Here is a 15145-nt window from a genome sequence, read left to right on the forward strand (position 1 = left end):
GCGCTAGAAGGGCGTTCATCTGGCACTGCTGTCTCATTGTGCAGATGCACAGAAAGAGGTGCTTTTCTAGTCTAATGAAGTCGTTCCAACGAGACAAAACGTGGACAGGAGGAGACTCGGGGCTTTGGCAGCGTGGGTTGGTTCACGCACAGCGTTGAGCAGTTGGCTGGAAAGCACCCTAGGAGGAGGTCTTCAGCCAGTTCTCTGACCGCCCCTGACTGGTGGGCGGACCAGCAGCCGCAGGAAGTGAGTGTGATCCTGAGCAGAAAATGCTGTCTTGCAGATTCCCTTTTGCAACAGATGTTTATAGTTCGGTTTCTGGGATCGATGGCAGTTAAAACAGACAGCACTACCGAAGTGATTTATGAAGCAATGAGACAAGTGTTGGCTGCTCGGGCTATTCACAACATCTTCCGCACGACGGAATCCCACCTACTGGTCACCAGCCAGACTCTGAGGTATGTTGTTTCATTTCAGACTTTCTTACAGCTTATCAGATTGCCCATGTAAGGCACATTTACTCATCGAGAACATTCATACTAGAATATTTGTTTGATCGGAGTAAGAGGAGATGCTACTCTCGTTTCTGCCCTATTCCTTTTTACATTTTGATTTTATAAGACACATTGGGTAGAAGGTGCTCCCCTCAGTAACTGGTACCTTCAGAAATTTAGTGGTGAGTGAATCCTACTGCTCATAAAGATGCCATCACTCAGGAGTTGCTCCGTATATCTCAGAGCTTGAAAAAGAAAGGGTTTTCTCATTTCTGAATGTACTATTTATAAAAAGTAACAGTGAAAACAGAACATGAACCTACCTGAGATGACAAGACCACCACTAGTAAAATCTGATTAATATTTGTTGGGGTGAAACTAAAGACGCCAAGTGATGTTACCGACATGACTTGGGGTTTCAGGTGGTAAGATCGATACGAGAAATGGTAGAGGGTCCACATCGGCTTCGTAAGAGCCGCACCATCCAGGACTGCACCCACGTGCAGCACTTGAAACAGAACTGAAGTCTGAATTGAAATGTTTTAAATGTAAAAAACAAATTTCTAAGATCTCATACTAACCCCCCCAAAAGAATGCAAACTATCTCACGAACTTTTATGTTAATAACATGTCTAGCTGGTAATATTTTAGATCTTATAGATTAAATAAAGTATGTTATTTCACCTGTTTCACTCTTTGATGTGGCTGCTAGAAAATTTTAAATTATGTACGAAGCTTACATTTTATTTCTCTGAGCTGACAGCACTGCTTTAGAGCCAGAATGTCCAGGTTTATTGCCGGCTTTGGCGTTCGTGAGTTGTATGACCTGGGCAAGTCTGAACTTTGGTGCATTGGTTTCTTCAGCTATAAGATGAAAGTAACCATATCCATACCTCATAGTGTTGTCATGAGGAATAAATGAGTTAATAAAAAATATTCATGACCACAACTGACATTATAGAAAGTGCTCAGTAAATGTTAGCTTCAAAAAAGTGGGACTTTTTAAAAAATCAGAATAGTTTCTTCCATTCATTAAAATCAGTCCTTTTTATTTATTATAAACATTATACTGAGAATAAGTTTCTTACAAATAAAACCTTGTATTTATTTAAAGCTTTTCTACAAGTATGTCCTGCACCTTTTATGGGCATTGGCTGTTTTTAAAATCTCCACCAAAAAGATCAGAGTAAATGTAAAAGCATTGTGGAAAAAGATAGTACATCAAAGAACACTGTCAAAGCACAAGGACAGTCCACAGAATGGAGAAAATATTTGCAAATCATATATTTAGTAGAGGTATATGTTCAAAACAAAGAACTTTTTTTTAAAGATTTTATTTATTTATTTGACAGAGAGAGACAGTGAGAGCAGGAACACAAGCAGGGGGAGTGGGAGAGGGAGAAGCAGGCTTCCCGCAGAGCAGAGAGCCCGATGCGGGGCTCGATCCCAGGACCCTGGGATCATGACCTGAGCCGAAGGCAGACGCTTAACGACTGAGCCACCCAGGTGCCCCATAAAGAACTCTTATAAAAATCAACACAAAGACCAAAAAACAAAAAAATGGACAAAGGACCTGAGTAGACATTTCTCCAGAGGAGATCTACAAATGGCCGACAAGCACATAAAATGATGCTCAATGTCATTAGTTATTAGGGACATGCAAATCAGGTCCACAATGAGATACCACTTCATACTCACTAGGATGGCTGAAATTTTTTTAAAAAAGGAAAATAACAGGTGTTAGTAAGGATGTGAAAAAATTGGAATCCGTTGTTGGTGGGAATCATTAAAACAGTCAGTCCGGCCACTGTGGGAAATAGTCTTGCAGTTCCTCCACAAGTTAAACCTAGAATTCCACTTCTGGTAGATACCCAAAAGAATTGAGAACAGGTGTTCAGATAAAAATGTATACACACATGTTCGTAATTCACAACAGCCAAAAAGTGGAAACAGTCCAGATGTCTGTCAACAAACTGATACACAAAGTGTGGTATTTTACATATAGTGAGTGGAATATGAATCAGCCTTGAAGAGGAATGAAGTCCTGACACGTGGCACAACCTCGCTGAACCCTGAAAACATTCTGCCAAGTGAAAGAAGCCAGACACGAGTGTCAGCCGTTTTGTATGAGCATTTACATGAAAGGTCCAGGGTAGGCAAATCCACAGAGAGTAGGTTAGTGGTTGCCGAAGCTGAGAGGACTGGAGAGGGACTGCTTAATGGGTGTGGAGCTGCCTTGTGAGGTGGTGATGCAGATGGTTTAGGAACCCGAGAGCAGTAATGGTTGTCCAACGTGGTAAATATACGAAATGTCGACAGTGCTCGGTTTTATGTCAGGTGTATTTTACCACGGTGTACACACACATATCCCTGAACTGGAATTCATGTTTTGAGACAATTTAGAAGTCCCACAGAAAATCAGATATAAAGAGGCAAATCCATGTTACCTGATTTAGATAGCAATCTCTTAAGTACTCAGAAAATATGTTTTAAGTTTCTATTTATGAAAAAATTTTACAAAATACTTAAGGGAACTTAACCCAACTTGAGGGAAATTGTTTATGATTGTATATTTTTTATTTTTTTTTATGTTCAGGTAGCCAGCATATAGTACATTAGTTTTTGATGTAGTGTTCAACGATTCATTAGTTGCGTGTAACACCCAGTGCTCATCACCAGACGTGCCCTCCTTAATGCCCATCACCCAGTCACCCCATCCCCCACCCCCTCCCTTCTGTGACCCTCAGTTTGTTTCCCGGAGTCCAGAGTCTCTCATGGTCTGTCTCCCTCTCTGATTTCTTCCTATTCATTTTTCCCTCCCTTCCCCTGTGGTCTTCCGCGCTATTCCTTACGTTCCACTATGAATGAAACCATATGATAACTGACTTTCTCTGCTTGACTTAGTTCACTTAGCATAATGCCCTCCAGTTCCATCTATGTTGATGCAAATGAGGGGTATTCATCCTTTCTGATGGCTGAGTAATACATTGTATATATCAACGACATCTTCTTTATATGATGTATATTTTTTAAATCTTTAAATTCATAGTCATTAATAGGGACATAAAAAATAACATTTATTTAGCTTTATAGATTACTAAAAATTCCATACACATTTTCTCCTTGTCTTTACCACCTCTTTCAAGTGGGGGTTCTTATCCCCATTTTACAGATGAAACAGTTGAGAGAAGTCAGGGTGACCTGCACAAGATCACAGTTGGAACAGCCAGGTTAGAGCCCTCTGATTATAAACCCCATGTTTTCATAAGTAGAACTGTATGTATTTCAGACTGTAACCAGTGGGGGAGGTAACCACTTTACTGAGCTGTAACTTACCTACCATACAATTCACCCATCCAGAGTGTTTTTAGTATATTCAGAACTGTGCAGCCATCACCACATTGAACATCTTCATCATCCCCAAAGAAAACCCATACCCATTAGCACTCATTCCCTTTACCTCGAAACCCCCCAGCCTTAGGCAGCCATTAGCCACTAATCTATGTCTATAGACTTGCCTGTTTGGAACATTTCATATAAATGGAATAACCTTTTTTTTAAACACACAGAAGACTTTTTTTTGCTTTTACACACAGAATTTATAGCATATCATCAATAAATAGATAATACCACATTTAGAAAATAGAAATTTATATGTATATATGATAGCATATATACATATATATAAAAAAAGTGTTTTTTCCCCGATACATCAGCCTGATTATCAGATGCTCCAGATGCCATTCAAGATACATCTAGAACACCTCCATAAATAGTACTCCCCCACACCCAAACTGACAGAATAGTTTTGTTAAAATCTGTTCACTACTCTCTCACACCCCATATTTTAAAAAAAGGGAGGAGGGATGTATATGAAACACTTCAAAAGAAAACCCGTAGTCAGTAAATGTCTGTTGAGAAGCAGGCTGTACAGAATATGATCCATGCATATTCTTTGTCAGCACCATGGGGAATTATAATGCTGCCTTTCTGGATAAGCACTGAAATGTGGAATTCTCGAGATGCCTGGGTGGCTCAGTCGTTAAGCGTCTGCCTTCGGCTCAGGTCATGGTCCCAGGGTCCTGGGATCGAGCCCCGCATCAGGCTCCCTGCTCTGTGGGAGTCTGCTTCTCCCTCTCCCAATCCCCCTGCTTGCGCTCACGCTGATAAATTTTTTACAAATGTGAAATTCTCCATAATCTCCTTCCGTGAAGATACACACTGAGCTCTAACTACACAGGTTCAACAGAGGCAGGAACCATGGCACGTCCCCCCCTTTGGATAGTCCCACGGAGTCGTCACCTTGCCCTCAGCCAGGCCTTCTGTTTTGTGTGATTTCATTCTGAACCTCTGCGGATGCTTCTAAGAATATAAGTTTATCCAGCATGTGTGATATAATGAATCTCTTAAAATTTCAGGTTGATAGATCCTCAGACTCAAGTAACAAGGGCCAATGTAAGTACCTGCATGCACACTGACTTTAGTAGTCATTCCTTAATTCAAAGTAGGCACTTTACCGATTTTGCCAAATTTAATGCCTGTCTTCTAATAGTGTACTTTTCCCATGATGTTTTCCATGGAGAATGACTTGTCTGATTTTGAATAACAGTTGTGTGATACTCAGTCTGTTCCTGTTATTTCCAGTTTGAACTCACCAGCATCACCCAGTTTGCTGCTCATCAAGAGAACAAGAGACTGGTTGGCTTCGTGGTCCGCACACCAGAATCCACAGGTGGAGAGGCTCTGAGCACATACGTTTTTGAAAGCAACTCAGAAGGCGAAAAGGTCTTATTTTTTTCATCTTAAGATTCCATAACCTCTCTGTCCAAACAGATACGTAAAGGGGTTTTTGCACTATCCTCTGGATATTTAATTGACTATTTTTTGTTTCCCCATTGAGGAGTTTAGAGAATACCTCTAGGAAGGCCCCACTGAAAGAAAACCAACTGGAATACAGTTTCTCTGTGGAAAATGCATGTCATCCTAAACAGAGTGATGAATAATGTTAATGGTGGGATACAGTTGTTTAGAAGAGGTATCAGGAAATGTTAAAAAAAAAAAAAAGGCAATTGCCTTCAAGTTTGTTCTTTTTTAAAAAACTAAAGCGAAAGTTACAATGGAGAAAATCTAGTCTCAGAGCAAACCAAGGAAGCAGACATCAGGAAATTCTTCTCATTTAGTATGAAAAATTTGACTGTATTTGCTACCTAGTATTAATCAAAATTAATCAACTCTTCTTTCAGCAAACACCTGTTTGCCACTGTGTGCATGAACATGTGGTAGCTGAGTGTGATTTAGAGAGAAAGGAATAAAGTATTCCATTAAGAATTTTAAGGACTGGAATAACTTCAGTTGCTACTGAACCTGGACATTTTTGTTATGCACAAATTGGCAACAGGAGACCAAGACAGGTGGGCGCTAATGGTCAGAGCCCCACGTGATGAATCTCCTACAGCCAGCTCCCCTGTCCCCACACTGACGTGGGCAGTGACCTCACTGTACTTCCATAGTCACATCCCCCCCCCCCAAAGTTCTTTATCCTTTTCTACCTTTGCCAAACACTACTTTTCTTGTCTTGCAGATATGTTATGCTATTAATTTGGGAAAAGAAATCATTGAAGTTCAGAAGGTAAGGTGCATTTTAGTGCTGGTTTTAACAACTGCTCCAAATCTCTATATATACTAAGATTTCTCTCAAAAAGAGCAAAGATGTTCACTAAGCAGTGTGGCCAAATTTGAGATTTCCTTTTAAGCATTCTAACCACCAGACTTGCTAGGTCCATGATCGCTGGTAACACATGTGGAGTTCTTCGTAAATTTCACTGCTACAGTCCTGCTTTATATTATCAATTTTTTGCTTGCTATTGTTGTCTAGATATTCTTTCTTTCAAATTGAGGTGGTAGAAACTTTAAGTACCTACTATGTGCTCAAAGGCCTTGCTGCTCAGAGCAGTCACAGACAGACCTCACCTGGAAATGTACTAGGTGTGAAGATTCCCATTCCTCCCAGTCTGTCATTCACCCAACAAATTTTTGAGAGCCAAGTTTGGACAAAAAAAACTTTGGAATTACAGCAGTGAGCAAGGGAGATCTGGTTCCTGCCTCAGGAGTCTTCTAGTTCAGCACTGTCCAGTAGAACTTCAATAATAGAAATGACCTATATCTGCACTGTTTAATATGCAGATTGAATGTAGCTAATGTGACTGAGGAACAGGATTTTTAAATTTTAATTTAAGCAGTAACATACAGCTAGTGAGTACCATATGAGCAGTTCCAGTCTGTTGGGGGAAAGTAGGAAGGCCAAGGACCAAGACCAAAATACATGAAAGAGTAGCAAGCAGCGCAAGTGAGTATTTTATGGTTATAGATCAGGGGTTGACAAACTTTCTGTAAAGGGAAAGACTAAACCTTTTAAGCTTACATCTGTTGCAACTACTTAACTCAGCAACTGTAAAACAAAAGCAGCCATATACAGTATATAAATGAATGGCTGTGTTCCAATAAAACTTATAAAAACAAGCAGTGAGCCCAGATGACCAAGAGAGAAAGGAGTTAAAGACCTAGAAGACAAAGGTATTGTAAAGGAAGTTCCTCTCTGGACTTTTTCTGGGAAGACAGTTGTTATGATTTGTGTGAACAGTATTTTGGCTGAGACCAAAACCTTGCTCTAGATTCTAGCAGTAATGCAATTGAGTTTTTTCGGAGAAGCAAGGAGACTCATCTGAAGGCACATACAGATAACAGAAGGAGTGAGACTAGATTACAGAACATCATGAATGCCAAGCCCAAAGGGGTTCTTAAGTGCATTTTAAGCGTTTTCTTTTCTCCTTCTTAAACTCCCCTAACTTCAGGATCCAGAAGCATTGGCTCAGTTAATGCTGTCCATACCACTAACCAATGATGGAAAATATGTACTGTTAAACGATCAACCAGATGACAATGATGGAAGTCCAAGTGAAAATAGAGGCGCAGAATCTGAAGCATAACTCTCTTGGGCCTTTGGGGGAAGAGCACCCAGGAAGGAGAGCTACCTCCTTAAGGGTTTTCAACTTCTCTGATATACAGGCCCATGACCTGGTTTCAGAATGCTGACAATCGCTTGTGGAATGTCCTCTGGATGCCTTGATACTGAGAGATGGGAGGGAAACAGTAAGAAATGGTTGACAACATTCCTACCCATCTACAAATGTTATTTTAGGTGCTTTGTGGTAAGTCTTTTTCTTAGATTGTATTGTTCAGCGCTCAGAATGAAAGTTGAAGAAAAAATGGATTGTTCACTTTATTCAAATGTCATCTCTTCAGTTTCCAATATCCTTTTTTAAAAACGGTAGAAACCTAGATTTATAATTTGATAAACACTAAATATTTCCTATTAATATAATCTATTTTTGTATTTTACTTCATGAGCTTTAAGTGCCTGTCACTCTGAAAACTGTGTATTTATAATCAAGCTTGTCTCACAATTGGACTTAATAGCATTAATTTGTGCAGTTAGGTGACAAGCCCTGCTTTGAGGCCTGAGCACTAGCAAAAATGCAGTTTTGAGGGCGCCTGGGTGGCTCAGTTGGTTGAGCGACTGCCTTCGGCTCAGGTCATGATCCTGGAGTCCTGGGATCGAGTCCCACATCGGGCTCCCTGTACATCAGGGAGTCTGCCTCTCTCTCTGACCCGCCCCCCTCTCATGCTCTCTCTATGTCATTCTCTCTCTCAAATAAATAAAGAAAATCTTTAAAAAAAATAATAAATTAAAAAAATATGCAGCTTTGATCATTTTTCCAGACATATAATAAAAAGACTAGCAGATGAGTACCAACAAAAGATGTTCAGTTTTACATTGGAACCTTAATGAACCAGCATTCAGAAGTTTTTGGTCCTTTAGATATTTTTAGTGGTGGATCACCATGGACAGGGTGAAGCTCTACCAACTCCTGATTCCTCTGAGCCAGACCCTCCTTAAGGAATGGACCAGTTAATTTTAAAACTCACTCGAAGCACAGCTGGCTGTGGGGCTTGGTACAAAGTTCCTATTTCCACCCCTACCTCTTAAGATAAGTAAAATGATCTTGAATTGGCACAGTGTGTTTAACTATAACCAAGTTCAACAGAGTATCATTGTCTTTGTAATAAATTAACCTAGCAGTAAATGCCAGCAAATAAAAACTATCATTCTGTTTCTTTCTTTTGCTTTTTATGGTTATTTTCTAGAACATCCTTGGAAGAAAACTAAAGTCAGTTCTATAGCTTCACTGTTAATTTCCAAAAAAATAGGGCATAATGAAATCACAGCAGAGAGGGATGTACCATCAAATACTTCTACTCAACATCGATGGAATAATGTGATCTCAGTGCCAAGTTGTTAAAAGGTATTGCTTTTAAAATGGTGGATTAACAGAACAATTTCTGTAATCCAGAATTGTTACAGGGTCATCAGGAATCCACTTCCATAGCATGTGTACCATTAGAGACAAAGTGAACTGATCTAAGCCAGCAGGAGATATACCATGAAATTATTAGTTCGGTGTTAACGAATGCCTTACAAAAGTTGTATATCGTAACCACATTAAATCAGTAAGTTCTCTGATAGGTGGCAAGAGCCACAATCCCCTGAATTTTTTTCTTGCTTAGCACTGTTCAGGGTGGGAGAGAAGAATCTAGTCATGAACAATATTGTTAGAAACTAATAAAACTTTAAAAAAATTTGTGGCAAAGCATGCAAATCATAAGAAAAAAAAAAGACTGAAATCCAGTACATTAAAACGAACATCAAAAAACCACAGAGGGGGGAAAAAAACACATAGAGAATGAAAACACAAAATTAACAGAGCATATTAAGCAAGCACAAATGACCAACAAAAAATCAGTACCCAGAATATATAAAATACATTAAAAACAAAACAAAAAGTCATAAAGGCATTTCATAGAATAAAAAATAAAAAGGGTTTTGAAATGGAAATATGTTCAATTTCCTGTAATAATCAAGGAAATGCAAAGTAAAACCACTGCAATATTACATATTCACCAGACCGGTAGAAATGTGGCTGTTGGTGGGGATGGAGTGATGGGAAGCCTCCTCCACTGCTGGGGTGGGAGAAGCCTGGCATTGTATCCATTGCTCTTGTACTTGGCCCTGCTACGTAGCAGATTCACTTGTGGGTACAACCGTGGAAAAACTCTTAACACATATACCCAGAGACATGTACAGTAACGGTTACAGTAGCCCTGTTCACAGTATCCCAAATTTGGAAATGACCCACATGTCATTAACTGAATACTAGAGAAGTAAAACTAAATGAACTATAGCTATAATGCATCAACATGGATGGATTTCAGCAACAATACTGCAAGTCTTATAAGCTACATAGTAAGAATCCATTTATATTAACTGTAAAAAACAAACCAACCACCACGTTATTTAGAAAAAATACAGATAGGTTATGACACTAGAGAAAAGCAAGGAATAGTTACCACCAAAATTCTGCATTGTGGTTTCCTCTGGATGGAAAAGGGAGCCGAGATCTGAGGAGGAACAATGGGAGCATCTGAGGTGGGAGCAACAGGTTTTGAACCTACATGGTGGCTACTGAAGTGTTCCATTTTTATTCTCCATATATTATATACTCTTTTGCATATGTTATGTATTTTTAAATAATTTTAAAATTTAGAAACAGTAGATAACTTGCCCTTTCTTCAAATTTACCAAATGAACACACTATGAAAAATTAACAAGTGTCATGTAAATGAAAGGTGGGAAAATGGGACCCTTTTTCTTAGCCAGCTATTCGCACCAATCTTCATTTCCCAGCATTGCGTCTGGTTGGTTAGCCACCTGTCAGACTACCCTTTTTTAAGAAGTGCAAGACTTCCCTTCCATTGGCTACACTTAGCTGGCCATTTAAAAAGGAATAGTTTTTATGAGAGCCACTCAGAGTCACATACTGTTTATCCTCAAGCTTTTCCACCTAAAAGAGTAAAAGTAAAAATACTAAAGCTAACAGCTGTATGCCAAGTGCATTTCTGCCTATGAACAATCATAATAGCTAGCTAGTGTTTATAGTAGTTGCTGTTTCCTAACCTATAAAGTGCTTTACACAAATTAACTCAATCCTCAATCTGTGAGTTCTATACTATTAGGTCATCTTATGCCCGAGAAAATGAAGCAGAGAGAGGCTAAGAACCTGCTGTTAGGCGCCAAATCAGGATTCGCATCAGTCTGGCTCCAAAGCCTATGCTTCTTGCTGCTCTGTGACAAACCAGAGACCGCAATTAGCAAACACTTTTCTCATCAGTACTTATTAGTACGTAAACTTTTGAAGATTATTCTGATATTCAGTAATTATATCAATTTAAAGTTAGCATCTCCAATGCCTTGTTAACCTTTTGTGCCAATTCTGAAATGATAAAATACTATAAAGTCAATATAGATAGGTTTCTAGATACAAAAATGTTAACTTTCCCCCTCACTTTAATGATAATGAGGCATTACTAAAGAATGTTTCACTACACAAAGACCTTACATACACTAGATAATGTATAGCCTTTAAAGATGATCCCAGAATTATGACATCAGATCTACACTGATCAGAAGATAAATTTCAACTCCTTTGCTGAGTGTGACTCCACTAATGGGAACAACTGGACTGTCAGGTAAGCCGCGTTTTATAGTAAAGAGAGGCAAACAGAGTATCCACATATTTGCCCAAATTGACTTTGTATACACTATACATAAGAACTTTTTTGTATAAATTAAGCACTAACTTTGCCATCACCTTCTCTGAGTTCACTGCCTGATGTTCATTTAATCTCTACAGATGTGCACTTCTTCTGGATCCTTTTTTTTTTTTTTAATCTGAAATCTCTAATAACCTGTTAAAGTCTTCCTAACATCTAAAAACTTGAAATTGTAGGGTTAAAACTTTCTTAAAAGGAATACCATCAGTATGAAACTTCAAACTTTAGCTGGAAAAAAAATAAAATTAGTTAAAATTAGTTAAAATCTTTTTACATTTAGCCATCAAAAAGTAACAGGATAATGTATGTGATGGTATTATCCCACCTTTCCCCCAATCTTACAAATTTACTACCTCAGAAGAGCAAAGGAGCAGCAACCAGACTTTACCAAAAACAATTTCTCCAGGGTAGTACAGCTGATCCTTGAACACCACGGAGGTGAGGGGCACCAAGCCCTCATGCAATCAAGTACCTGTATGTAACTTTTGACTCCCCAAAAACTTAACTAAGAGCCTACTGTTGACTGGAAGCCTTACAATGAACACATTATATATGTTATTTGTATTACATACTATGTTCTCACAATAAAGCTAGAGAAAAATGCTATTAAAATCGTAAGGAAGAGAAATATACATTTATCATACTATACTGTATTTATTTTTGAAAACTGCATGTATGTGGACCCACACAGTTTAAACCCATACTGTTCAGGGGTCAACTGTATTTAAAAGGCTCTCATTTATTATTACCATTTCAGTTCAACTCATGTTTGTAAATGGCAATAGTTTTTCTAACATTAAACACTGTAAACCAAGGATCCCTTCCCAGGAATAGGATTCAAAATAAAAATTCATGTGGGTTCTTTTTATTTGAAAATAGCAAGCAATGGAAAGATCAAGAATGTACAAAGGAAAGTACGAGTTCTTCACCTGGGATATATAGAGAGGAACCAATACCAATTTTATACTTGAAATTTCTGCCTATGTGCATGCAAGGATTTTTTTTAAAGATAGATTCCCTATATTTTATTAGAGGGAACTCCAAAAAGGTTAATGTTAAGAAGTACTGGTTTAAGACATTCAATTTTGAACATAAACATCCAGGGGAAGTAAATTATTAAAACTGTATTTATTAATGTTTTATTATACATATATTTTCTTAGAATTGGGGGAGCCCCATTCAAGTGAAGTAATAAACTTGCCATCCTTTACAAACTTAATTAGAACTGACAAAGTTATGGTTAGTCCTTAATTCCTGAGAATTTGAACATTATTGAATTTTTTTGTAAATTTACAACAAATGCTCACACTAATTTTAAATTACAGTATGTCTGAAAACAATATTTAACAATATGTTAGCAAAGAAAACCATCATCTAAATGTGTGTATTAAATGGTGTGAAACACTCAAGCCCTACTGCTCTGCACTTTAATAGCATTTAAGTATGCTTAATCTTTTCAGAGATTTTATTTCAAATATGTGTAACTTATCCAGACTGCAGTGACATTATTTTGAACTAATGGCAAAATAATAATCACTCTCTTCTCAATGTACATATCCATGGAGTCAGCATATGAACTCTACACAGTATTCACAAAATCGATAATAACTGATATGTGGGGATAATGAACAGAGACACTGGATTCTCTTCCAATGACAATTTCTATCCATATTAAAGGAGATTGTTTTAGGGAAGTCAGAGGAAAAAAACAGAACAATATTGTTGCTATGAAATGGTGACGAATTTGATGCAATCAAAGCAAAATCATTAATATAACATTTATAATAATGAAAATATAAATTACTAGTTATGCAGCATGCTTTAGGGCCATTTCTACAGTTAGTATGAATTACAAATATTAAATGCCTTTAATCCATCCATTGTACAGAATTCTGTAAGTCATGTTTACATAATAAACAAAAACCATTTTCTACCTATTCTGTTTCTTCTGACTGAACAGTGAAGTGTTTATCTTGGGCTGGGAAAGTTACCCTGCCAGTAACCAATGAATACAGATAGGGCATTGTACACCTGTTCCAAAAGCTGGAAATCAAACAACGTTAGAATTCCTTGCAGGATATACCCAAAGAAATGCTTAATAGGCAAGTGCAATGGAAAAATCAAGTATTTCCCAAATGATGTATTACGTGTACAGTTTTAAACTTTGTTTTCTTTGTAAAAGTATCACTGTATCATATTAAAAGATTATATATAGGTCATGATTAACCATTTAATTATTAACTGACATAATCTTTACAAAAATAAAGCTAGTAGCCTGCCAGGAACTAAATTTACTCAAAATCTTACTGTACTTTTTAAATCAGTAAATGATTTAAGTTATTAGAACTTTATTGTCACAGTGGTAATTTTTAAAAAGCCTGCACAGTGCTTAATCTGATGTCTTAGATTATACTTGGTTTAAAGAAAAAGTCTGCCCAAACTATCACCAAGATTTCAATTCAACCTCATGTAGAAGAAACCTGAGTTTGGATGTGAAAATAAAAATCCGTATAATTTTCTCTGATATCATACGTAGTGCCTTCAACCAAAAGTGAAGCTTCAAGCAGGACTCTTATGGCTTTCTCTGAATTTTCTTTCATCTTGAGTATTAAGTAAGTCTTAAAGCAGTTGTTGGAGGTTACATGTTTTCAAAGCAATGTAAACTAGTTATAAAATGTCTTACCAAAGACATTAACAGCTCTCGTGAGTCACATGAAAGTAACAGTGAATCAGTTTTACACTGTACATTAAAGGTACGTAACATACTTGTGCCTCACCTCTACTATCAAAACCACCTTTACATATTCCTGTTATAAGAATATTGATATGTATGCTTCATCAATTTCAGGTTTCATTCATTTTGTTTAAACATGTATTTGCTGGCTGTACATAGCATATGCACTGAATTTCCAATGACTGAGACAAAAATGGATCCAAGACCTATGCAAATACAAATGAAAAACCCTCACGCAGGTTACAAGAGCTCTGAGGCAGCAGTTTAGGAATCCGGAGTGGCCCTTCCACGGCTTCACTTCACAGGACTCTCCACAGGCACATCTGCTAGCCTAAAGTCCAGGCAAAAATCCAATTTAAAACCTCATTCTCAACCTTTGAAAAGTAGATAGAGCCTTTGGAAGAAGAACAGACTTAACTTTAGAGCACTGCTTTACAGAGTTGCAACATCCACCGATTACCAGAGATGTGGCCCACGACCCACTTCATCATTAGCTCATTAACCTCATTTCACCAGCAACAGTCCTGACACAATCCTGATGATCTCAGAGGGGCAACACATACCATCAGTATCATTTGACCACAGGATCTGCAGACACAGTGCTGTCGGACAGGTCTCCATTGCTTGTTTTTGTCTCTTCTGGAAGCATGGGTGAAAATAACAATGGACAGATACATGTTCATTTTTTAAAAATGAATTAAGTAAAAATTGAGAAGGACTGAATTACTAAACTGCAAATTAAGAAAATGGGCTTCTACCAAATAGTTCCCTAACAGTAGTTCCCTAAAGTATGTCGAGTGTATTTACCTTAATTTTTTAGAAATCTAAGCTGACGGGGCGCCTGGGTGGCTCAGTCGTTAAGCGTCTGCCTTCGGCTCAGGTCATGATCCCAGAGTCCTGGGATCAAGCCCCGCATCGGGCTCCCTGCTCAGCAGGAAGCCTGCCTCTCCTTCTCCCACTCCGCCCCTGCTTGTGTTCCCTCTCGCTGTGTCTGTCAAATAAATAAATAAAATCTTAAAAAAAAAAAAAAAAAAGAAAGAAATCTAAGCTAACTATTGCAAATGTAATGTTCTGGCCGGTACTTACTAGGGGTGTCGAATTGTGAGAAATGAGAACTGCATCTGGGGGGCGGGGGGGGGGGGGGGCGGGGAGTCTCGCTGGCACGTTTGAAGGCACGCTGCCTCTCGGC

The 15145-nt window shown here is 38.2% G+C and overlaps 2 protein-coding genes across 12 annotated transcripts in view; one reads left to right on the forward strand and one right to left on the reverse strand.

Annotated features, from left to right (window-relative positions):
• The window catches only part of APPL2 (adaptor protein, phosphotyrosine interacting with PH domain and leucine zipper 2), a 53062-nt gene extending 44392 nt beyond the window's left edge, over positions 1-8670 (forward strand). For 2 of the 3 annotated variants that reach the window (XM_045872686.3, XM_064590693.1), the window contains 5 exons: positions 284-458; positions 4913-4949; positions 5139-5279; positions 6076-6123; positions 7346-8670. In XM_045872686.3, the coding sequence (XP_045728642.1) occupies positions 284-458; positions 4913-4949; positions 5139-5279; positions 6076-6123; positions 7346-7480 (536 nt within the window). In that variant the 3' untranslated portion in view covers positions 7481-8670. The remainder of the gene's footprint in view (positions 1-283; positions 459-4912; positions 4950-5138; positions 5280-6075; positions 6124-7345) is intronic. The other variant, XM_045872687.3, reaches the window with a different exon arrangement.
• A 135-nt stretch (positions 8671-8805) lies between these two features.
• WASHC4 (WASH complex subunit 4) overlaps positions 8806-15145 on the reverse strand; it is a 63520-nt gene continuing 57180 nt past the window's right edge. For 2 of the 9 annotated variants that reach the window (XM_064590692.1, XM_064590689.1), the window contains 2 exons: positions 14520-14595; positions 14147-14350 (listed from right to left, as the gene is read on the reverse strand). In XM_064590692.1, coding sequence (XP_064446762.1) covers positions 14312-14350; positions 14520-14595 — 115 coding nt within the window. In that variant the 3' untranslated portion in view covers positions 14147-14311. Of the gene's footprint in view, positions 10011-10669; positions 10735-11303; positions 14351-14387; positions 14596-14763; positions 14948-15145 lie in introns of those variants that run through there. The other 7 variants (XR_010411372.1, XR_010411371.1, XM_045872692.3 and 4 more) reach the window with 5 other exon arrangements.

The sequence above is a fragment of the Mirounga angustirostris genome, unplaced genomic scaffold (assembly GCF_029215605.1).
Source record: "Mirounga angustirostris isolate CCGP_5_RB_7025 unplaced genomic scaffold, mMirAng1.0.hap1 SCAF_5, whole genome shotgun sequence".
Taxonomy (NCBI): domain Eukaryota; kingdom Metazoa; phylum Chordata; class Mammalia; order Carnivora; family Phocidae; genus Mirounga; species Mirounga angustirostris.